The sequence below is a fragment of the Gastrolobium bilobum genome, unplaced genomic scaffold (genome assembly GCF_033153095.1).
Source record: "Gastrolobium bilobum isolate Gb01-03AN ecotype WA unplaced genomic scaffold, APGP_CSIRO_Gbil_v1 utg6972, whole genome shotgun sequence".
Lineage (NCBI taxonomy): Eukaryota > Viridiplantae > Streptophyta > Magnoliopsida > Fabales > Fabaceae > Gastrolobium > Gastrolobium bilobum.
Genome location: NW_026899746.1, coordinates 61,369 through 86,769, shown reverse-complemented (window position 1 = coordinate 86,769; position 25,401 = coordinate 61,369). Strand labels below are relative to the sequence as shown.

General features: G+C 35.5%; 1 protein-coding gene and 1 long non-coding RNA gene across 3 annotated transcripts; one reads left to right on the top strand and one right to left on the bottom strand.

The window, feature by feature from the left end:
- Positions 1 to 1,554: 1,554 nt before the first annotated feature.
- On the bottom strand, positions 1,555 to 8,720 carry LOC133293197 (uncharacterized). 2 transcript variants are annotated; one of them, XR_009749031.1, is made up of 5 exons: positions 8,589 to 8,720; positions 6,792 to 8,195; positions 6,621 to 6,711; positions 2,931 to 3,041; positions 1,555 to 2,049 (listed from the first exon to the last, which is right to left on the bottom strand). It is a non-coding gene; the product is annotated as an uncharacterized LOC133293197 (long non-coding RNA). The 2 variants fall into 2 exon arrangements; XR_009749030.1 differs by lacking the exon at positions 1,555 to 2,049 and having other exon boundaries at positions 2,068 to 3,041.
- Positions 8,721 to 11,917: 3,197 nt separating this feature from the next.
- LOC133293198 (uncharacterized) lies at positions 11,918 to 14,783 on the top strand. The gene is made up of 4 exons (XM_061491730.1): positions 11,918 to 12,340; positions 12,433 to 13,025; positions 13,149 to 13,718; positions 13,769 to 14,783. The coding sequence occupies exons 1-4, from the start codon at positions 11,918 to 11,920 to the stop codon at positions 14,781 to 14,783; spliced, it is 2,601 nt and encodes an 866-aa protein (XP_061347714.1).
- Positions 14,784 to 25,401: the final 10,618 nt, after the last annotated feature.

The window sequence follows — 25,401 nt, the reverse complement described above, 5'->3', positions numbered from 1 at the left end:
AAGTTAAAGTAAAGATGAACAATAGTCGCATCAAGATGAACAAGAGCCGCATCAAATTTCTTTTCAAAAGAATGTCCATCACATAACAACAATTTTAGCATACCACACCCGAGTTAAAAGATATCACAGAATACTACCGAACAAGCTCAAGATGTTATAAATAATGAAGAACAGTCCACTAAGCCTTTTCCTAACTAGTCTTGCATTCAGAAAAGCTTCATCTTTTCTGTGGAAATATAATTCCTCAGCTCATACATACACTAGTTTGGTTTGTGCATTAGATCATAAACCTTCACAAATCATACACAAATAAAAATTATTGCATTCTTCCCTCTATTTCTTGAAACCAATTATGCATGCATATAAGTGTTAGAGATAGCTGCTTCAAAATAACGATCACCATAAAAATCAAAACCATTTGCAAAACAATAATTTCATAAAAAATGTGAAAATATTAACCTCACGCCATCTACTTATTGACTAACATGAAAATAATTTTATTTTATCGAACTTCTCAAACATAAGCAAGGAAAAACAATAACAAGTCTCGAAAGAATTGACTACAGAGTCAGTTGCATTGAAAACTTAATAAATCGATTACAAAACCAATAAGACAGCGCCACATCATGTGAGAAAAAGACACTATTTGTCTACCCTTTGTACAAATCTGCATATATAACTTTGTATTTCCAACTTTCCACCCAACTAGAACTCGAATTTCATAAATAAATGAAAAAGATAACCAAAACTGGACAAAAAATTAAGAACACACCGACAGAAAAGTCATATACCATGTGAATATTACAAGATATAATCTAACCTGGAAGACACGAAAAAAATGACAAACGAAAGCTTTAGGCTAATCTATAAGCTCGAAATCGCATCGAATAAGAATCTACTCTATCCCATTCATGAAGCGAAGGACAATATTTATAATTTCTATCATTGAATTCAAGAATAGAAAACACAAGTTGGTATATGAAAGCACTGTCAAGCATCAGATTAGTAGAATTCCATCTAGTAGGGACATCTTGGCATAAGCCTTTTGAAATGTTAATTCCTCCCATTTGATCAGTGCATTTTTTAAATGCTTTCATTCTACTTTTCGAACCCCTTACGTATTTGACACTCTCCCTAATTTTGTTCAAGGCATCACTAGAAACTTTCAACTTTCTTGAATAATAAGATTCAAAATGTGAGCAGAACAACGAACATGAAAAAATTGTCCACCACATAACAATAATTTCTGCAAACCAAGCTGACCTTTTAAATTTCTTACCATATTGTCATTCGCAAATGCATTATCCAGATTAATGGAAAACAACTTCTCTATTCCCCATCCTTTAATAAATCAAATATTTTTTGAGATAATTCAAAACCAGTGTGAGGAGGAGGCATATGACAAAAGTTAAGAATCTTGCTATCTAACTTCCAATTCCTATCAACAAAATGAGCTATTAAACATATGCAACCCTATGTATTACAAGCTGTCCACAAATCAGAAGTTAAGGAAATCCTAGTTGGAATGCTAGCTATTATATCTTTAAGGTTCTCTTTCTCTCTCATGTAAATCGTCAAGACATCACTCTTAGCAGTATTTCTTGAAATTGGAATTGCATCAGGATTTAAGTAACTTATCTAACTCCTAATCCTTCCATACTCAACGAAATTGAAAGGCAAATCATGCTCAATAATTGCAAGAGCATACATCTCACGTAATACCATTTGATCTATTTTCTAACTTTTCAATTTACCTTGCATATCTTTCATCATTCGACCCACATCATCAAATTTAAAATTCTTGCACTTTAAAATATGACATTTCAAATGCGACGTTCCATAATTTTTTCCACCAATTTTGTATTTTTGATTACATCCATTATATTTTTCCCTCTCAATTCCATCAACCGCTACTCTATCTTGGTAATAAACTTCTAACAATCTGAAGTTTCTATTTTTGCCTTCTTTCTGCATTCAACAACAAATTGAGTTTCTTCATTCTCACAACTTTCCACATCAATAGGTTCATTAACCTCCATTAATAATCAACTGTAGAGAACAACGAGAATATATTTCATTAAACTACCAGGCATGTTTCATTAAACTACTAGTATAACAAATTAAGCATTCATTAATGAAGAAGTTGAAGTAAAGATGAACAACAGCCGCATCAAATTTCTTTTCAAAAAAATGTCCAGCACATAACAATAATTTTAGCATACCACACCCGAGTTAAAAGATATCACAGAATACTAACAAACAAGCTCAATACATTATAAATAATGAAGAACAGTCCATTAAGCCTTTTCCTAACTAGTCCTGCGTTCAGAAAAGCTTCATCTTTTTTGTGAAATATAATTCCTCAGCTTATACATACACCAGTCTGGTTTGTGAATTAGATCATAAACCTTCTCAAATCATACAAAATAAAAAATTATTGCATTCTTCCCTCTATTTTTCGAAACCAATTATGCTTGCATATAAGTTTAGAGCTAGCTGCTTCAAAATAACCATCATTGTAAAAATCAAAACCATTTGCAAAACAATAATTTCATAAAAAATGTGAAAATATTAACCTCACGCCATTTACTTATTGACTAACATGAAAACAATTTTATTTTATCAAACTTCTGAAATATAAACAAGGAAAAACAATAACAAGTCCCGAAAGAATTGACTACATAGTCTGTTGCACTAAAAATTTAATAAATTGATTACAAAATCAATAAGACAATGCCACATCATGTGAGAAAAAGACACTATTTGTCTACCCTTTGTACAAGTATGCATATATAACTTTGTATTTCTAACTTTCCAACCAACTAAAACTCATATTTCATAAATAAATAAACAATAATCAAAAACTAAAACAAAAATAACTGATAAAAAATCGAAAACAATAACAAGTTTTTTAGAGGGAAAATGAATACCACGAACGAGTTCAAGGAGAATCGTCTTCAATGCAAATGACCCAAGTACTGGTAGTTAGGGGCGAACTGGCATCTGGCGGTGTCGATGAACCAGTGGCTGAATCAGTGAATCTCGTGTAGATACAATGTATGTTTTGATGATTACAAAGTCGCAACAACAAAAAGAGAAGAGTATTAATCAAGAGCAAAAAACATCAACCATATGTGGATATTGAAGATGTATGATGTAGCCACACAAGAAGTGTAATGACATATCAAAGCAACAAGGTTATTCGATCAAGAGCAACAAGGAATAATTACAAGAGCAACACCAAGATCAAAGACAACAAACCATAGACAACATCTAAAAGAAGCTCAATATCATAATCATGGTGAAAAATGATCAGAACCAACAAAGTGTCAAGCATTGTCATATCCAACAAGTCAAAGCATCAAGCTCAAGTAAAAATCCAAGATACAAGACATGAAGCTAAATCTAAAATTATAGTTAGAATATATCTTTAGTACTTAGAATATATGTGAGGGTATATGGTAGATTGCATTGCATGAGCTCAAAGTTTTTCTCAAAGTAAATGTGTTTTTTGAATTGCATAATCATAACCTTTATATACTTGAAAGAAATTTAAAAAATCCATGGAAAAGATCCTTGACATATTTTATAACTTCAAAACATATTTATCAAGTTAAAATCTTTCACAAAAGTGGTTGGAAGCAAGCTAGAACACATTTGAACTTAAAATTTATTGCATAATTTCGATGCGGCCTTCCATACAATTTTCGTATTCAAGATTATGGATTTGGATCCTGTGTTCTTCATAGAAGTTGTAGATATTTCTTTATCTTTCCAACAAGACCAAAATCACATAAATCTGACAAGAATAGCTCAAGTTATGCCCAAAATACGAAATAATGTTATTGCTATCAAATTTCCAACCTTCCAATAGTTTGGGAATCGTTTCCATGCACATGGGAATCGAATACCACCAAGTGGGAATCGATTCCCTAAGTATAGGAATCGATTCACCCTGTGACAGAAAGCCTATAACGGCTATCAACAGCTAGTTTTGTGAAAAAATCACTATAAATACATTCCTTATGACCCTAAAACGATTTGATCACTATTCCTACACATCTTAAGGATGACTTGAGAGCTTCTACTCTATCATTTGTATATTCTTTCATATCTTTCAAAGATCAAACATATTTGAGCTTATATCTTGAAAATCCTTATACCCATAGTGCTTCAAGTTGTATATCCACACTTTTAGAGTGTATATTCATTGCCAAATATTTCTCTCCTTGTATCCTTAAGTTGAAAGGGTTGTGAGACCCATTGTTTGAGAGGTAGCCAAATATCTAAGTAAATTTGGAGTGAATTGTAAGGTTGCCAAATACCCATAAACTTGGAGATTGTAAGGTATCCAAGAACGCGAAGTCTTGGAAGATTGTAAAGGTTTGTCAAGCACCCGTGAAGCTTGACCATAAGTGAAAGAGTTGATCGAGCGGCTTCAGTTTAGACGTAGGTCACAAGTGGTGGTGACCGAACCAGGATATATTGTGTTTTCAATTCTCTAAACTTTAAACTATTTATTTCTAGAACTTTAATTGCTTCTTTGATATCTTGTATGTGCTAGAATTAGTTCTATAATTGTGATATATTATATATTATGGATTGTTTGAATGTATTGATTAGATTTTGATATACCAAAGTTTGCTTGAAATGATTATTTGGAGACTAGAAGAGGGCTTTTGCGAAAATCTTGTAATACTCAATTCATCCCCCTCTTAAGTATGGAAGCCACATTCCTAACATCTCGTGGATGAATAACGCGGCGATGAGAGAGGATGAAGACTACTCTGTCATTTAGAATTAGGGAAAATGATTTTTGCATTTCAATTTTCACAATTTTACTCTTTTACTTTTAAATTTATTTGTTAAAAAAATTAAAATTTCAAAATTAAAAATAGCAACCCGTGAGGCCAACCCGGCCCGACCCGTTATCAACCCGTTTTAACCCACTTGTAAACGGGGCGGGTTATATTGGGTTAGTGGGTTGAGACTCATAACCCAACCCGTCAACTTGAGTTGGTTAAATGAGATGACCCGACGAGCTAGGCCTACATTGCTAGCCCTACCCGATAGGGTTGATCCCGGGGTGGGGCGGGGTTTTAAAACACTGGTTCATTAATTTTAATTGTAAAAACTAGAATCACGAATGTATCTAATACTTGTTAATTAATTAGTACAAACTAAAATGGGATCATAAAATATACATAGCAGTACAACTATTTCATCATCTACTCTCTTATTTGCAACATTTTGTGTTCAGTATAACATAAGAAATAGATCAACAATACAACAATTTTATGTGTAGTTTAAAGATTAAAGCAGCATATGACAATAATCAAGGAAAATTAACCAACTTAACAAAAAAATGTTGCTATTTTCGAACAATATGTGGGAGTCTCATAATTTCTATTCATCTTGTTTTCCTTTCTACATTCAATTTTGTTGAAGTACACAATATTTTACCTTAATGGCATACAATTCTTCTTTTAAGAAATTTATACCACAAGTTCCTAAACAAAAACATAGGTTTAACAACAATTTCATGTGTAATTTAAAGATTAAAGCAACATATGACAAGAATAAAGGAAAATTAACCAACTTAACAAAAAAATGTTTCTATTTCTGAACAATACGTGGGAGTCTCATAATTTCTATTCATCTTGTTTTCCTTTCTACATTCAATTTTGTTGAAGAACACTATATTTGACCTTAATGGTATACAATCCCTTTTCTAAGAAATTTATATCGCAAGTTCCTAAACTAAAACATAGGTTTAACATTATAGTTATATTCAATCTTGATGATCCACCAATCAGCCATAACTAAATTCATATTTAATCAGTTAGCAAAGGCTTCTACATTTTTAAATAAAATCTTTATATATAACCAAAACAAAAAGATAGATAACAATCTTTAGATACTTGGGCACCAGATTTCATCCATACAATTCAAGAGTCATGTGGCTTGAACAAAGAACAAATCAAATAAGATACTTTCACAGATAGCTCTAGCTTCATCATTTATGTATGTTCCATCACTCTTCTTATGAGTATGGATGTATAATGTAATGTCCCACATCGGTTGGAGAGGGGAACGAAGCATGCCTTATAAGGGTGTGGATACCTCTTCTAGTGTGAGGCCTTTTGTGGGGTGTCCTAAGAAACAAAACCGTGAGCTCGACGGTGCTTGTGCGCGGGGCAAAGCGGACAATATCATGCTACAGGGTTTGGGGTTGTTACATTTGGTATCAGAGCCTGGCCCTGGACCGGTGTGTACAGCGGGGACGCTGTATTCCTAGTGGGGGAGGATGTAATGTCCCACATCGGTTAGAGAGGGGAACGAAGCATGCCTTATAAGGGTGTGAATACCTCTTCTAGTGTGAGGCCTTTTGTGGGGTGTCCCAAGAAACAAAACCGTGAGCTCGACGGTGCTTGTGCGCGGGGCAAAGCGGACAATATCATGCTACAGGGTTTGGGGCTGTTACATATAAACTACCCCAACTCACTCCTTGTCCAATTTTATTTATCTATTGCATTGCAAATGTTTTCAAATGTCAACAACACAAAATAGTGTAAAACAAGTGGAATGACAATTATTATAACATGATTTTAAATACTTACTATCCCTACACTCCTTTCTCGGGGCTTTTTGAATCGCCAGGGTGGTGTATTGAATGCTTGGTTCTATTTTGAGCGTCCTTTTTATATACCTCTTGCAAAATAAAACATGAAAACTTATTTAACATTAGTATTAAGATTTAAAAAGTATCTAAATATGAAATGTTGTTATACCTGAGTCATGTTGTCTAATCTGTAATCAATATATCAAGCCCATTCAGTTTACTTGATTGCCAATAGAGGACTCTTGATACTTTCTTCACGACTTTTGCTCCAATCATAGTTTTGTCTAAATAATCTTAATCTACTTTTTTTTTCACTTCCTCCTGATGACCTTCATTATGTATGAATGTTCAGCATCTTCATGAATAGAGCCCCACCATAATTTTTTCTTTACATACAGTGGTGCATTAGCGAAAACATTACATCATGTTAAAAATTATGTAAGATATATACTTAAAAATCAAACTGTCATTTTATACCTTTATTCAATTACTGCTACAATTAAAGCATCAGAAGCTACATCTATGATTCATGATAATGAAGGCAGGTTCAAACTTGTCATCACAAAAGCTAATGTGCCTAGGTAAAGCCCTTTTTCTGAATGTATTCTTGAAAAGAACATTCCTGTAATATGTCAGCTTTAGTTCAGATCTTTTAATGACTTATAATTTTATCCAAGATTTTGGTCCCATATGAACCTTCACAATAATAACAGCTATAGTTAGATTGCTTTGGAAAGACCTTTCAATATTTGGACTACTGAGCTTTTGAAGTTTACAGAAGCCTTAAGTGTGTTAGGAGAGACTAATACTGTTACTTTTTTCTCTCTTCCCTTTTCTTTTCTTTTGTTGAACATTATATCAGTTATATATGGGATTAAGCTTTGGTTTTCATAAGATAGTTACTAATTCAACATCAGTGTACATTGGTTTCTTTTTTTGCATTCAAATGCTTTTCCCAAAGCTATATTAAGGTGGATGAATGAACCTCTCTAACACCTTACCAGGTGCTAATGCTCTCTGATTTCCATGATTAAGTTATCCAAAGTGGATGACTGCACATCATAGAAACAAGTGTGTGTGTGTGTGTGTATATTTATTAAGTGAGACTAAATATCTTGGAGAAAATTATAACATCACTAAAAGCTCTAGACTACAGCTTACAGATTACATGAATATTCTTTTCAAGAATTACATTTAGAAAATAAAGGGCATCATTTCCATGCATATTAGCTTTTGTCATAACAAGTTTGAACCTGCCTTCATGATCGCGAATCATGGATGCAGCTTCTGATGAGTTAACTATAGCAATAACCGAATAAATGTATAAAATGACAATTTCATTTATAAGTATATATCTTAGATAATTTTTAACAATCTAATGTTTTAACTAATGCATCACTATATGTAAAGAAAAAAATTATGGTGGAACCTACCACAAAAATTATTGATGACCCACAAAACACCAGTTCTAACTAAATGACAGATGAAAAGAAGTAGAGTCAAAGTTACAAGATGGACAAGCTAGCCTGGTATAAGTGTTCCATCCAGATAGGAAAGTCACTAATAGGCTATTCTGCAAAATCAACAAAAGATCGCAAATATCAATAATCTATAAATTTTAGTGTGAATAAAATCTATTCTGTAAATGCTTACATGTAGGAAATCACAAATTCGATTGTCAAGACAATCCATATAAGAGAATCGAACAACAAAGGTATATTCAGTCAAATCTTAAAAGAACAAGAGATTAGAAAATGTTAAAATCTAAAAAACCCCTAAAATATGGGGGAAAAATTAGATGACATAGAAGGTGTGAAAATCTAGATAAAGAACCCTAAAATTGAATCTAACAACCACATACCTAAATTTTGATGAGTGATGAGATTGTAGTTCTCTTTAGAAAAAGAATAAAGAAATATATGTGAAATTAGCCCGAGAAAGAGACAGAGAGAAAAGTTAGGCATACCTAAGTTCCATCGATAGTTCAAAGGCAACGATGGTAGAGGAAAGATGGAAAAGTGAACAGATGGTGTAGAGAGATAGAGAACTGCTTTAGTTTAAAAGAGAATAGAATGATGCGGTTGAAGAGGTAAAGTGGTATGAGAGAAATGGGAATGATGTGAGGTATATAAGCGTTACGAAGAAAGAAAACCTGACAGAGAGAAATAATGACATGGAGCACTATTTTGAAAATTAGAACAGAGATAGGTTATTATTATTTTATTGTTTTTGAGATATTCCGGATAGGTTATTCTAATTGTCACTTTTTTTTGTTTATTTTTATTTATTATTTTCCAATATTATTATATTAGAATCTCGATACGAGAAAGTAATTGAGATTCTAATGTAACGATATTGAAGAATAATTAGGTAAAAAAAATAAGTAGAATAATCTACCCCTTTAAAAAATTTGAAAGGGTTGGTTTAACTGAACCAATACTAGTAAACTGATGTGAAAGATAAATAAACTTAAATTAATTATACATATTTATTCATAATTTTATATATTTTTTAAATATCCTTATGATATACAAGATAATTATTAATAAAGACCTACGAATTAATAAAAATAGTAAATTAGTAATAATGACATGTGAATGGCGCAGATTACTACCAAGAGTGAGCGTTAACAATTTAAGATTTAAATCAAATATAAATAACTTTCTAATTTGAAGAAGGATTTGAATCTAATTAATAAATAATAATCCGATATTGTAGAGATATGTACAAAATATATAATTAAGAACAATAAAATGGTGTTTTCTTTTCTTTTCTTATATATATATATATATGTGTGTGTGAGTTTAAAGTCTCTCATGTTGTAGGAGATATAATTATCTCCTACATACATAAAAGTGTATTAAACCCTTTACCAAAAAAAAAAAAGTGTATTAAACCCATTGGAGCCATATAAAGAAAAGAAAAAATATAAATCCCACATACATACATGTGTCTGTGGGCATGTGCGTGCGTGCGTACATGTAATACTTTATTAACTTTTTATATATCTTGTATATGTTTATGTAAATTGATTAAGTGTTAATATTGCATATCATAGATTGTTTAAATATATTGAAGAGATCTTCGTATACCAAAGTTTGATTAGAAGAGGGCTTATCAAAAAAAAGAAGAAGAGGGTTTTTATGAAAAAGTTTGTAATAGCTAATCATCCACATTCAATACATCAAAAATGAGTTTAAGCGGAGGTCGTATTTTGTATTTTGAGATGGTCTAAAATGTTTTGCTACAATTATAAAAACACAATTAAATATGGCACCGCTAAACTATTTCCCGGCATTCTTTTGTCGCCCACGGGAATAATCGTATGCGAATTTAACTTCAATTTGATTGCGATAATTTTAGCTGCAGCCATTGTTGTCAAAAACTAGTGTAAAAACGTAAAAACTTACGTTTTTACGTTTTTATTAGAGTGGTGCGTGTTAAAACTCAAGTAAAAACTGTCATTGGTAAAAACTGGTAGAAACGTTGCGTAAAAATGGTATAAACTTACGTTTTTACCGTTTTGGCCGTTTTTACTTAAAACTAAAAATTTAATAAAAAAAGATTTACAAAAAAAAAAACCTAATTTTTCGTTTTCCCAAATCATATTCACAATATCTTAATATCTTTTTATTTGGATATGTTTTTTGGGAAAAAAGTATCTAATGTTACTTTAGATAACTTTGTCTAATGTTCATTGAAACGACGTCGTTTTGGGTTGAAAAATAAAAAATAGAATGATAAAAACTATTATAACCCTGAAATAAATTAAAATTACAAAAATACCATGATTTCCGCTCCAAAATGACGTTGTTTTGGCGAACATTAGATAACGTGTAGAAAAACAAACCCATGTTTTTTTATAAGGGAAAAATGTTTCTGCAGTTAATGCAGATAAGTTATCAGCATTTATTCCCAAAAAGACGTCGTTTTGGTATTGAAATCTTAAAAAATTATGAATATAAAGACTATTATAACCTTGAAATAAATTAAAATTACAAAAATACCATGATTTCCGCCCCAAAACGACGTCGTATTGGCTTACTGTAGATAAGTTATCTGATGTAACTGCAGAAAAAACGAACCCTTTTTATAATTATATCTTATAAAACTGCAATTATATTATAAGTTATGCTATGAGAATCGTTTTGTGTTTTTGGATTATTATGTGCATTGAAAGAAGTGAAATTATATCCTGATGAGCGATAATCCAAAATCTGCAGAGTTTATAAAGCAATTAGAGCTGATTGGTTATTCATTACTTGTTAATTATCACTGTTTAAAATTTTGATACTTGGTTATGAAAAATAATTTTCCTTTTTAGATAGATAAGTGGCTCAACACACATGTTCATTATGTGATATTTTTTTACATGCATATATATAATTTTGTATCTTAACCTTAAGTGGTAGAAAGTAGAAACTTTATGTTTCGTGTCGTTTCTACGTTTTACGTTTCTTCCACCCCTTTTCGTTTCTACGTAAAAACTCGAGTTTGACAACATTGACTGCCGCTAAAAAAAAGAAAAGAAAATAGTGGTCTGTTTGAATTTGTTTTTGTTTTTTAAATTTTAAAAAACTATTTTGAATAAAAATTTTAAAATTTGATTTTGAGAGTTAAAAAATAATAAAATTTGTTTGGTATAGTTAGATTTAAGGTTATAAACAAGTTATAGTTATTTACAAAAATATCATTAATGAAATTTCATAATTATAAGATTATCAATGTAAAGTAATTTAAAATTAACAAAAAATAAAATTTATTTCCAAAGTTGCCAATGAAGAATTCTCATATTTATAAAATTGTCATCGCAAAAATAGAAAAAAGCAAAAAATAACAATTGCAAATGTCCCTGCGTTATATAAAATTGCATTTGCAAAAATGGAAAAAACAAAAAACAACAATGGTTTTTTAATATAATACTTTTATTTATTTTAGCGGCGGTTATATATATATATATATATATATATATATATATATATATATCTTTTAAGTTTATACAAAAATTTCATTATTAATAATTAAATTTGTTAATATTTTGTCACTTTATTTACTGTAAATTAAAAATAAATACAAAATTTAAAATGTCTTACATAAAAAATCATTAAAACTAAAATAATGTACAATTATTTTCAAGTAAGCATAATAAAGGTCAAAGTACGAGTTTTTTTTTAACTAAACACAATAGAAATCAAAGTACAAGTTTCTTCAACCACACATAATAGAAATCAAAGTATTCACATTCACATTCACATTAAAGTTCAAGCTCTAATTCAAGTGGAAGATTGGTGAGCGATGAGTGAGAGAGAGAAAGGTGATCATGGGAAGAATCCTGGCAAATCAAGTGAAGAACTTGACATTCTTCAAAGAAGTAATAAGAGGAATAAAGGTGAGGGAGATCAGTTTTCAAATGATGTATCTATGATACCTAGACATGAAGGTTGGATGGAAGATGAGAATGGCCAACGTTCAACCTGGAGGAAAATTCTGATGCGTCATAATGGAGAAGATGATGAATGGGAAGGAGAGGCGTCTGCCGAGGAAGACTTAGATGGGGAGGAACCTGCTGAGGAAGAGGATGTCAACCATGGAGGAATTAAGATGTGGGAGGAAGATGATGGGCGTACTTATTTTAGTTGCACCAAAAGAGCAAGGAAGAGAATGAGGAAACCTTGGGAGAAAGCTCTGATTGTTAAACTCCTTGGGAAGAAAATTGGGGTGGAGTTTATGAAGAAAAAAATAAATGTCTTATGGGCTAGAAAAGGCAAAATCAATGTCACTGATATTGGTAATGACTTTTTGTAGTCCAGTTTAGTGAGAAGGATGATCTCAATTTTGCGTTGAACGGTGGTCCATGGATTGTTTTGGGTCATTATTTATCGTTGAGGAAGTGGGAACCAACTTTCAGACCTAATAGTGCTGGAATTGCTAAGATTGCTGCTTGGATTCGTCTACCGGATATTCCCATTGAATTCTATGATGAAGCTTTTTTTAGAAGGATTGGAAACTGGTTAGGCAAGATGATCAAGGTAGACAGCAATACAAATGCTCATGTAAGAGGACGGTTTGCAAGAATATGTGTGGAACTGGACCTATCTCAGCCATTAAAGGGTGATTATGTGCTGGAAGGATTTACCAAACAAATTGAGTATGAAGGATTAGGGCTCATTTGTTTTGGTTGTGGGAAATATGGACATAGCACCGAGAATTGTTCAGCTGCTCCAAAGCAACGCAGTTCATCCGATATTCATAATGACGATCAAATTCATCAAGAGGAACCTGACAACTCAGAATTCCATCGAAGCAAAGGATTGGGACCTTGGATGGTTGTTAACCGTCAACGCAGGAGCCGGCAACCTCCTCAGACGGCCGGTGCAGTCCAGCCAGGCGCTGGTTCAAAAACGTTACAAAGGAATAATGATAAGGGAGTTATGACCAGCGATAATCATGGAGATAATCATAGTGATAAGAGAGTTATGACCAGCGATAATCATGGTAATCATGGTAATAAGGGAGTTATGACCAGCGATAATCATGGTAGAATCAATAATCATGGTGATAAGGAGGAAATTACGCAATCACGGTTTGCAATCTTAACAGCTGGACCTATTAATGAGGAGGATCATAATCAAATAATTAATTCTGTTACTCCTCATATGGGGGCCCCTCAGTTTGAAATTCCTCAGAAAATATGGACTAAATCCAAAAAGTCCAAAGATACCCCTAGGACTAAATCAACGGTTCCTACTATGCATGCGGCTCATTCTTCAAGCACGGGTAAGAGGTGTCCAGTCCAGAGTGAAAATCGTGAAGATCATACTCCCGTTCCACCATCTCCATCAATTGCTACTCCCATGGCGGTTAGTCCTATGCAAGCAAATCAACATGATCAGGAAAATGGGATGAAAGCAGATAGCACTTTGAACCAGAATCAAGAGCAGTTATATGACACATTTCATAAAACTGGTCCTGATATATCAGTTGACAACAGCAGCGACATCCAAAATCCTAAAACCTCAACCATCTCTACGTGCATGGAGGTGGACAGAGTTCACCAGGAAGATATTTCAAGAATGAAGGATACAAGAACCTTGGAGTCTTGCGTTCAACATAGTTTTTAATGAATTTATTCTTCTGGAACTGTAGGGGAGCAGTGAAACCCCAGTTTCAAAAATCGCTTTTTTTGTTTACTAGGAAATATAAGCCTAGTATTGTAGTGATTCTAGAACCTCAGTGTAGTGGTCAAAAAGCTTCTGACATTATCCGAAAATCTGGGTTTAAGCATGCTTTTGTTCAAGAGGCAGAAGGTTACTCAGGGGGTATTTGGATCCTCTGGAATGATGAGACTGGTCTCGTTGAAATTGGTAATCACACAAAACAGTTTGTTCATTTTAAAGTTCAGAATTTTCATGTTCCTTCCTTTTCTTGCACGGCAGTTTATGCGAGTCCTAGGGAAGAAAATAGAAAGGAGCTATGGGATGATCTGTTAAACATTAGTCTCCATTGTAATGGGTCGTGGTTGGTGGCTGGGGATTTTAATGAAATAGCAAATCGTGATGAGAAGGAAGGTGGCTGTAGAGTTAACTTAAACAGATGTTCCAATTTTGAAAATGTTCTTCATAATTGCAAGCTGCTGGATCTTGGAGGATCAGGTCCTTGGTTTACATGGAAGGGTCCGAAGTTTCTTCATCTTGATCGTGTTTTTAAGAGGCTGGACCGAGCCTGTGCTAATGCAAGTTGGAAGACTACCTTTACTGATGCTGGCGTTAAGGTACTTCCACGGATTTATTCTGATCATAGTCCCATTTTGGTCTACTTGACTAACTTGGACACAGGTTGGAAAAATCGTCCCTTTCGCTTTGAGATTGCTTGGATGGAGCACTATAACTTTACTCAGTTTCTGGCTAGGAGCTGGAATGTTGTGAAAGACAATAGAACGAATCTGCATGATCTGACTCCAAATTTAAAAAGATGGAACAAGGTAGTCTTTGGCAACATTTTCAACAGGAAAACTAACTTATTGCATAATATTGCAGAAATTCAGAATCATGTTGATTATCATACCAACTTATCTCTCCAATCTAGAGAAAAGGAGGTTAGGAAGGACCTTGATGCGGTTCTCATACAAGAGGAGATCTTATGGTTTCTGTTAGAATATTAGATATGATATGATTAGATTTGATTAGATATGATTGGATTCTGTCTTATCCGTAAATAGTCTGACTGTATTCTGACTGTATTAGGATTAGGTTTGGATTAGGTTTGGGCCTTACACTTAAGCCCATTAGGATCTCTATATATTGTAACTCCCTGACACAGATCAATACACAACGTATTCTTTTACATTTAACTTGGTATCAGAGCAAAGGAGGAGCGTATGTGCTTTCCTTGCTGACATGACTGACAATCTAAAGTTTGAAGACCGGATAAAAGAGGAACCATCTTTTGCAATTTCGCAAGACTAGGATGCCCGAGACGACTGTGGATGAGCTGTGGAGATTCTGTGAGAGAACAAGTAACTGAAGGACTCGGCACATCAAGGTAGAACAGACCCCGTGACTCACGGCCCACTCCAATCATCTTCCCCGTACCCGGGTCCTGCACAGAAACAGAATGGTTTGAGAATGTGACAATTCAATTAAGAGAATTGATCAATTTACTAACCGATATTAAATTATAAGGGATGTGAGGAATGTAATAGACAGATGTCAAGGTCAATGAGGAGGTTGGACAGATTTGTCCAATCCCATGAACGGGGGCCTTAGTTCCATCAGCAAGAGTAAAACCTAAGCCCACTGCGTAGTAGTCATCTTTTCTTTGCCGTGCGTCCTTCCGGTAAGATATCAAAGGTTGTAAGTCCTCTCCAGGCATCTTTTGCATGTGTCCACAGTCACCGGAGCACCGTTAGCCACCGTCAGCCACTGTTCAGGCTGCCGGAGTACTTTTCCGGCGAGTTTTCAGTCTGGAACGAACGCGAACAGAACCCTCTCCTCCCGGCGACCTGCTCTCTGGAAGTCTGGCCACCATCGGAGTTGTCACGCGCTCTCACGCGCCTCCAGTCTTCTCTGCACGTGGGCTTCACGCGCCACCTTCTGCCGGCGCGTGATCACTATTCCGGCGGCTTTTTCCGGCCGGTCTTGGACAGAGAAGCTCGTCTTCTCCTCCTCTTTCTGGATCTGTGGTTGGTTCTTTGTGGGTCTGACTTTTTGTGCGCACCTCTTCTTGATTGGTGATCAGGTTCGTTTCTCTTTATTCGGTTTGTATCTTTGTGATTTGATACTATGGCAGCAAACCCTCCAATTCATTCGGAGGTCAAGTCTCCATCTCCTCCTTTGAGAAATTCTCCCAATATCATCTCTACCAATATTGGGTCCATTACCTCTTCAAAATTGAAGGGATCTGTTAATTACAAGAACTGGGCCACCTCTGTTCGAGTTTGGTTCTTTGGACAAGGATATGGGAACCATCTCACAACTAAGTCTACTGATGTCCCTAAGGAGGACAAGTCTGATTGGGAAAAGATTGACAACCAACTTCTGAGTATCCTCCGGCAATCCATTGATCCGATTGTCTTGGATATCTTTTATTCATTTCAAACTTGCACTGAAGTGTGGGAGGAAGCAAAAAACCTCTACACTAATGATGTTCAACAGCTCTATTTCATCATCTCTCAGTTTATGGAATTGAGCAAATCATCCGACATTCAGATGGAGACATATATTGGCAAGAGTCGCTCTTTGATGCAGGCATATTTGGATATGCTGCCTTACCCTACTGATGCTACTGCATATCGAAAACAGGTGGAACGTCTCTTTATGGTTGCCACACTTTCTGGCCTTCCCGAAGAATATGATAATGTTCGTGATACTATCTTGACTAGTGGGGAACCTGATCTATCCATGACGTATCAGCGTCTTCTGAATTTGAATAAGAAATCTGCTCCTGCATCGTCTTCTGCTGTTGATTCTACTGCTCTAGTTTCCCGTACTGATTTTCGCGGGCATATTGGAGGTGGACGTGGTCGTGGTAGAGGCCCAGGAGGCCCAGGAGGACGTAGCCCAGGAGGTCGTGGCCCAGGAGGCCCAGGAGGTCCAGTCGGACGTGGTCAGCGACCTCGTTGTCATTACTGTCAGCAACTTGGTCATTATGAGGAACGTTGCTACACCAAGTATCCTCACATGCGACCTTCTTTTGCTGCTAATGTAGCTCAATCGGATACTGCTTCAAATGGTTCAGTATCTCTCTCCTCTGAAGAATATGCAGCATTCCAGGCCCTTCTCAGGAAGTCCTCTCCTCAATCTCAGGCCTCTGCTTCAGAAACTGGTAATCCTGTTGCTTGTGTTTCTCATTCTGCATCACTTGGTCCTTGGATATTTGACTCAGGTGCTACTGATCACCTCTGTGGTAATAAGGAACTCTTTTCTTCCCTTACATATTCTAATAATTTACCCTCTTTTACTCTTGCTGGTGGAACTAAGGCCCCCGTTCATGGGATTGGACAAATCTGTCCAACCTCCTCATTGACCTTGACATCTGTCTATTACATTCCTCACATCCCTTATAATTTAATATCGGTTAGTAAATTGATCAATTCTCTTAATTGTATTGTCACATTCTCAAACCATTCTATTTCTGTGCAGGACCCGGGTACGGGGAAGATGATTGGAGTGGGCCGTGAGTCACGGGGTCTGTTCTACCTTGATGTGCCGAGTCCTTCAGTTTCTTGTTCTCTCACAGAATCTCCACAACTCATCCACAGTCGTCTCGGGCATCCTAGTCTTGCGAAATTGCAAAAGATGGTTCCTCTTTTATCCGGTCTTCAAACTTTAGATTGTCAGTCATGTTAGCAAGGAAAGCACATACGCTCCTCCTTTGCTAATCGAGTCAATAAACGAGCTGATGCTCCTTTTTTAATTATTCATTCAGATGTTTGGGGTCCTAGTCGTAGTGTGTCTATTTTAGGTTTTCGGTATTTTGTCAACTTTATTGATGATTTCTCCCGTTGTACTTGGATTTATTTAATGAAAAACCGTTCTGAGTTGTTTTCTATTTATCAAAAGTTTTCTGCTGAAATTCATACTCAATTTGGTGCTTCTATTCGTATTTTACGTAGTGATAATGCTAAGGAGTATGTTTCTGTTGACTTTTCTCACTTCTTAGCCACACAGGGTACTTTACACCAAACCACTTGTCCTCACACTCCACAACAAAATGGAGTAGCTGAACGTAAGAATAGACATCTCATTGAGATTGCCAGGACTCTTCTTATTCACATGCATATTCCTCTTCACTTCTGGGCTGATGCAGTCCTTGCTTCTTGCTTTCTCATCAACCGCATGCCTTCATCTGTGCTTAATAATGATATTCCTCATAACTTATTGTTTCCAGATGTTCCTCTCTTTCCTCTATCCCCACATGTTTTTGGTTGTACCTGTTTTGTTCATGATCTCACTCCTGGTAAGGATAAGTTAACATCCAAAGCCTTTAAATGCATTTTTCTTGGTTATTCTCGTCTTCAAAAGGGTTATCGCTGTTACTCTCCTGACCTCAAGCGTTACTTAGTTTCCGCGGATGTCACCTTTTTTGATCGACAACCCTTTAATTATATCCCATCTCCATTGTCACAGGTTGATCATGTTCTTCCTGTTCCTTTTCTTGACTTGTCTTTGCCAGATGCAGGTGCTTCTACTCCAGATAAGCCATCACCTATTGCTCCAGTACCTAAGGACCGTCCACTTCTCATTTATCAACGTCGTAAGACAGTACCTCCAGTCGACTCGACCCCTGCTGACTCATTGCCCTCTGCAGTTGATTCTTCCCCTCCGGATCCTTCACCAGAGGCTCTTCCCATTGCTCAAAGAAAAGGTACACGTACTACTCGTAACCCTTATCCTCTTTATACCTTCTTGAGCTATGATCGCGTTTCTCCTCCTCATTTCACCTTTGTTTCTAGTCTTTCTTCTGTTTCTATTCCTAAGACCACAGGTGAAGCACTTTCCCATCCAGGATGGCACCAAGCGATGCTTGATGAGATGACCGCACTTCATACCAATGGCACTTGGGACCTTGTTTCTGCTCCTCCAGAGAAGTCTATAGTTGGTTGTCGCTGGGTGTTTACTGTGAAAGTTGGACCTAATGGCCATGTTGATCGTCTCAAGGCACGCCTAGTTGCCAAGGGTTTTACTCAAATTTTTTGCCTTGATTATAGCGATACATTCTCTCCAGTCGCTAAGATGCCGTCCGTCCGCCTATTTCTTGCCCTTGCTGCTGTTCGTCACTGGCCACTCCTTCAACTTGACATCAAAAATTCCTTTCTTCATGGTGATTTACAAGAAGAAGTTTACATGGAGCAACCACCTGGTTTTGTTGCTCAGGGGGAGTCTGGGAAGGTATGTCGTCTTCGAAAATCCTTATATGGTCTCAAGCAGTCTCCTCGAGCATGGTTCAGTCGCTTCAGTTCTGCTGTACAGGCGTTTGGCCTAATTCGCAGTAAAGTTGACCATTTTGTATTCTATAGGATTACATCTCCTAACAAGTGCATCTATTTGTTAGTCTATGTTGATGACATCATCCTCACCGGAAGTGATCAAGACGGAATCCATCAGTTAAAACAACATTTATTCAGTGCATTTCAAACAAAGGACCTTGGGAAGCTGCGTTACTTCTTGGGAATTGAGGTGGCGCAATCTAGACAGGGCATTTCTATCTGTCAAAGGAAGTATGCCTTGGATATCCTAGAGGAGACTGGTATGTTGGGGTGTAAACCAGTTGATACACCAATGGATCCTAATGTTAAGTTATTACCCAGACAGGGGGAGCCGTTATCTGATCCTGGACGTTATCGAAGGCTGATTGGGAAGCTCAATTATCTTACTGTGACTAGGCCAGATATTTCTTTCGCTGTCAGTACGGCCAGTCAGTTCCTTGATTCCCCTTGTGATTCACATTGGGATGCTGCTGTGAGGATCCTCCGATACATCAAAGGAGCACCAGGAAAAGGTTTGTTGTATTCGGATCAGGGAAATACAGAAATTTGTGGTTACTCATATGCCGATTGGGCAGGATCACCCTCGGACAGACGCTCTACTTCTGGTTATTTTGTCTTCTTCGGAGGAAACTTAATCTCATGGAAAAGCAAGAAACAACCTGTTGTTTCCCGATCTAGTGCAGAAGCTGAGTATCGTGCAATGGCAAATACTACCTGTGAGTTGATCTGGTTAAAGCAGTTGATTCAGGAGCTTCATCTTTGTGAACAGAAACAACCCATGACACTCATCTGTGATAATCAAGCTGCGCTACATATATCCTCTAATCCTGTTTTTCATGAGAGGACCAAACATATAGAGATTGATTGTCACTTCATTCGGGAAAAGATTCAGTCAGGAGAAATCAAGACAGCTTTTGTCAACTCATCTAATCAACTAGCAGATGTTTTCACTAAAGCTCTTAGAGGTCCTCGGGTTGAATACATTTGTAACAAGCTTGGTGCTCATAATATATACGCACCAACTTGAGGGGGAGTGTTAGAATATTAGATATGATATGATTAGATTTGATTAGATATGATTGGATTCTGTCTTATCCGTAAATAGTCTGACTGTATTAGGATTAGGTTTGGATTAGGTTTGGGCCTTACACTTAAGCCCATTAGGGTCTCTATATATTGTAACTCCCTGACACAGATCAATACACAACGTATTCTTTTACATTTAACTGTTTCAAAAAGCCAGGGTGAAATGGATAAATGATGGGGATAGAAACACCAAATTCTATCACATTAAAACAGCTACTCGAAGAAGTTCAAATAGGATCCTTGAGTTAAAAAATTCTGATGGGATTTGGGTGAAGGAAGCTAGACAACTTCATCAATTGGTAACAGATTTCTATAGTAACTTGTTTAGTGAGGAAGTCCTTAATCGTGATTGGGTGAAAACAAAGACTACTTGGCCCCTTCTTCACGATGATCTGCTATCTAATCTGACTCGTAATCTTTCGGATGACGAAATTTCAAAAGCTGTTTTTAGTATCAATGGGTCAAAAGCTCCAGGGAAGTTGGTTTTCCAGCTGCCTTTTTTCATAAGAATTGGAGTCTTATTAAGACTAATGTTATTAAGGATGTTAACATGATGTTTCAGAATCCCAATCTGATTCACCTTGTGAACTCGACTCTTCTGGTCCTCATTCCAAAAGTAAAGAGACCTGAAAGTGCTAAGCAGCTCAGACCAATCTCTTTGTGCAATGTCATTTATAAAATCCTCAGTAAAATTCTGGTTAACAGAATGAAGCCCCTAATGGAAGAGATGGTGTCTCCCTTCCAAGCTAGTTTTGTTCCTAAACGACATATCCAGGACAACATCATCATCACCCAAGAGCTGATCCATTCAATGCGTAGAATGAGAGGAAGAAAATGTTTCATGGAAATTAAAATCGACTTGGAAAAGGCTTATGATATGTTAAATTGGGAGTTTGTTCGTAAAGTTTTGGATGAAATTCAAATCCCACACTGGTTCCCAAATATTATCATGAATTGTATCAACTCTGATAAGGTCTCAGTACTTTGGAATGGAGCCATTGCAGGTGACTTCTTTCCTTCAAGAGGAGTTCGTCAGGGTGATCCTTTATCTCCCTACATTTTTGTTCTAGCCATGGAAAAATTGTCTCATCTCATTCAAGATGCGGTTGACAATAAGAGATGGAAGCCAATCTCCGTGGGATCAAAAGGTCCTAAGATAGCCCATCTGATGTTTGCTGATGATTTGATGCTGTTTGCAGAAGCTTCTCTAGATCAAATCAAAGTTATAGTGGATTGCTTGGAGACTTTTAGTTCAATGTCTGGCCTAAAGGTTAGTATTCCGAAATCTAGTATTTTTTTCTCGAAAAATACAGATGCTCACATTGCAGATGATATCACAAATGTGTGTGGCTTCAAGCAAACTCACAATATAGGGAGATATCTTGGGTCCATGATGAAACATGGTCGAGTAACCAAAGACCATTATGCTGATGTTGTTGCAAGAATTAGGCACAAGTTATCTGGTTGGAGTAACCAGGTCTTATCTTTTGCCGGTCGAATTACTCTTTCCAACTCCGTTATTTCAGCAACTCCTATATTTCGAATGCAACACAGTCTGCTTCCTGTAGCCATTTGTGATGAAATAGAGAAGTTGCAGCGTGCCTTTATTTGGGGTGATAAAAATGGTCAAAGGAGATCTCATTTGGTTGCATGGGATAATATTTGCAAGCCTAAGAGCATGGGTGGCTTAGGGGTGATTAACCTTCGTGTCCAAAATATGGCTTTCTTTCATAAGCTTGCATGGACGATTCTTACTTCGCCCGATTCATTGTGGGTTCGAGTTGTAACAAGTAGATATAAGAGAGGTTTGGATCTTCGGAGGGAAGTAAATCATAAAGCATATGACTCATACTTCTGGAAAAATCTGTGTAGTGTTTGGCCATCTTTTCTTCAAGCAATGCAATGGGAGATTGGAGACGGTAATGATGCATTATTTTGGACAGACAATTGGTTGGGTTTAACTGAGTGTCTTGCCTCTCTGACTACTCGTACTCCAACAGGTTTGGAGTTGAATCTCCCTGTTAGTGCCTTCGTGAACAGCAATACTGGTCAATGGAACTTTCCCTATATTCGTCAATATCTCAATGATCAAGCTGTTGCAAGGATCCAAGCTGCTCTCATTCCTAGCGCATCGGATGGAAATGACCGCATTATTTGGAGAAATCAAAAGGTTGGCTGCTCTTTAGTTAAAATCGCGTATTATAACATGCTTGGTTTCCCTCTCATGCCGTTGAAAAATTCTTGGACTACCATATGGAAATGGCATGGGCCTCAACGTGTTAAATCTTGTATGTGGATCATAATGCATGGCCGCCTTCTTACTAAAGACCGTACATCTAGATGGAGTGGGGAATCTGGTCATTGTAAAATGTGTCCTGGTGAGTTGGAAACAAATCTCCATGTTCTAAGAGATTGTAAGCATGCTAGAAGTGTTTGGAATTCTCTGGTTTCAGCTAATCGGCAAAGCTTATTCTACAGCTTGGATCTTAGAGATTGGGTTGAAAATAATATCTCAAAAGCTTGGAATCAAAGTAATTCAGATGATTGGCGTGATGTCTTTTTTATCTCTTGCTGGTTCATTTGGGGATGAAGGAACAAAAGTGTCCATGATACTAACTTCAAGCATCCAACCCATGGAACGCACATAATTGCTATGTATATAGAGGAAGTTCGTAACTGCATGGGTAGGAAGGCTATGGCTACTACTAGCATTCATCCAACTCGTATGAGTTTATGGAAACCTCCAAGGCTAAATTGGGTGAAGATTAATATTGATGGGGCAGTTGAAAGGAATACTGAGGTGGCTGCTTGTGGTGGGATTATCAGATCTGATGATGGCTCTTGGTTGGGAGGCTTTGAGTATCATATTGGTGCTTGCACTCCTTTAATGGCGGAGCTTTGGGGAACTCTAAAAGGTCTGGAATTGGTTTGGCAACTGGGATTTAAGAAGGTGGAACTAGAAGGAGATGCTTCTGAAGTATTCTCTTTGCTTGCTGATTGCAATGCAGCTTGTCAGCCTCGTATAGTGGCTAAGATACAAGCACTCATCAGTCAGGATTGGGAGGTAACGCTTTCTCATATTCCAAGAGAAGCTAATTCCTGTGCAGATTGGTTAGCCAAGTCTGCTCTTCACAAAGATACTGGATTCTGGAGTCATAGAATTATGTCGTTTCACCTTGCTCAGTTATTTGATCACGATCTTCAGGGAATCTTCTCTTGTAGGGATATAGACCCTAGATAGTTATTTTTTGTTTCTGGTTGTTTGTTTGTTTTTGTTTGGGGCTTCTCCCCTTAATGTTATCAAAAAAATATATATATATATTTCAAATTTCGAATTAAAATAAAATGTTTTTCATTCATATGTGATTTAAATTCTATATCTCTTATAAAAGCGTAATTAATGCTAAACTCTTTTCTTTGGGTCTTTTGATTTTTTGATAAATATAGAAAAAATGTTTTTAAAATGAGGGTTAACAATCCCATGTAGAAAATAGAGGAAATTTAATACAACTATCTCCAACTAAAAGATGTTAAATTCTTTTTCCACCTATATGAACTTCAAATTTTGAAATTTAAAAAAAAAAGGGATATTAATGAACCTGTCTGCTACTAATTAATGCTGAACTATTTTCTTTGGGTTTTTTGGTTTTTTGATAAATATGAAAAAAAACATTAAATGCTTTCTAAAATGAGGGTTAACAATTCGCATGTAAAAAATAGTAGAAATTTAATACAGTTGTCTCCCACTAAAAGGTGTTAAATTCTTTTCCCACTTATATCAACTTCAAATTTTAAATTTAAAAAAGAAGTGGGATATTAATGCATATGTCTGCCACTAACTAATGTTGAACTCTTTTCTTTGGGTCTTTTGGTTTTTCGATAAATATGGAAAAAAGCATTAAATGTTTTTTAAAATGAGAGTTAACAATTTTCATGTAGAAAATAGTGGAAATTTAATACAGTTGTCTTCCACTAAAAGATGTTAAATTCTTTTCCTACCTATATCAACTTCAAATTTCGAAATTTAAAAAAGAAGTGGGATATTAATGCACATGTCTGCCACTAATTAATGTTGAACTCTTTTCTTTGGGTCTTTTGGTTTTTCAATAAGTATGGATAAAAGTATTCAATGTTTTTTAAAATGAAGGTTAACAATTCTCATGTAGAAAATAGTGAAAATTTAATACAGTTGTCTCCTACTAAAAGATGTTAAATTTTTTTCCTACCTATATCAACTTCAAATTTCAAAATTTTTTAAAAAAAAGTGGGATATTAATGCACATGTCTGCGACTAATTAATGTTGAACTCTTTTCTTTGGGTCTTTTGGTTTTTCAATAAGTGTGGATAAAAGTATTCAATGTTTTTTAAAATAAAGGTTAACAATTCTCATGTAGAAAATAGTGGAAATTTAATACAGTTGTCTCCTACTAAAAGATGTTAAATTTTTTCCTACCTATATCAACTTCAAATTTCGAAATTTAAAAAAAAAGTGGGATATTAATGCACATGTCTGCGACTAATTAATGTTGAACTCTTTTTTTTGGGTCTTTTGGGTTTTCAATAAGTGTGGATAAAAGTATTCAATGTTTTTTAAAATAAAGGTTAACAATTCTCATGTAGAAAATAGTGGAAATTTAATACAGTTGTCTCCTACTAAAAGATGTTAAATTCTTTTCCCACTTATATCAACTACAAATTTTGAAATTTAAAAAAGAAGTGGGATATTAATGCACATGTCTGCCACTAATTAATGTTGAACTCTTTTCTTTAGGTCTTTTGGTTTTTCGATAAATATGGAAAAAAGCATTCAATGTTTTTCAAAACGAGGGTTAACAATTCCCATGTAGAAAATAGTGAGAATTTAATACAGTTGTCTCCTACTAAAAGATGTTAAATTTTCTTCTCACCTATACCAACTTCAAATTTCGAATTTTAAAAAAGAAGTGGGATATTAATGCACCTGTCTGCCACTATTTAATACTGAACTCTTTTCGCATTAACTATTTAGTTTAAATATTTTTAAATTTTGAATTAAATAAATTATTTCTCATTCTTCTATTTTAAAATTCTATATCTCGCATAATTATTTTACATTTTCCATCTTATGATTATGAGCATTGGCAACTCTCATTTTTATGAGGATTCCATTCATATTAGCATTAACAATTTCCCATTTTTATTCATTGAATTGGCAACTCATGATTA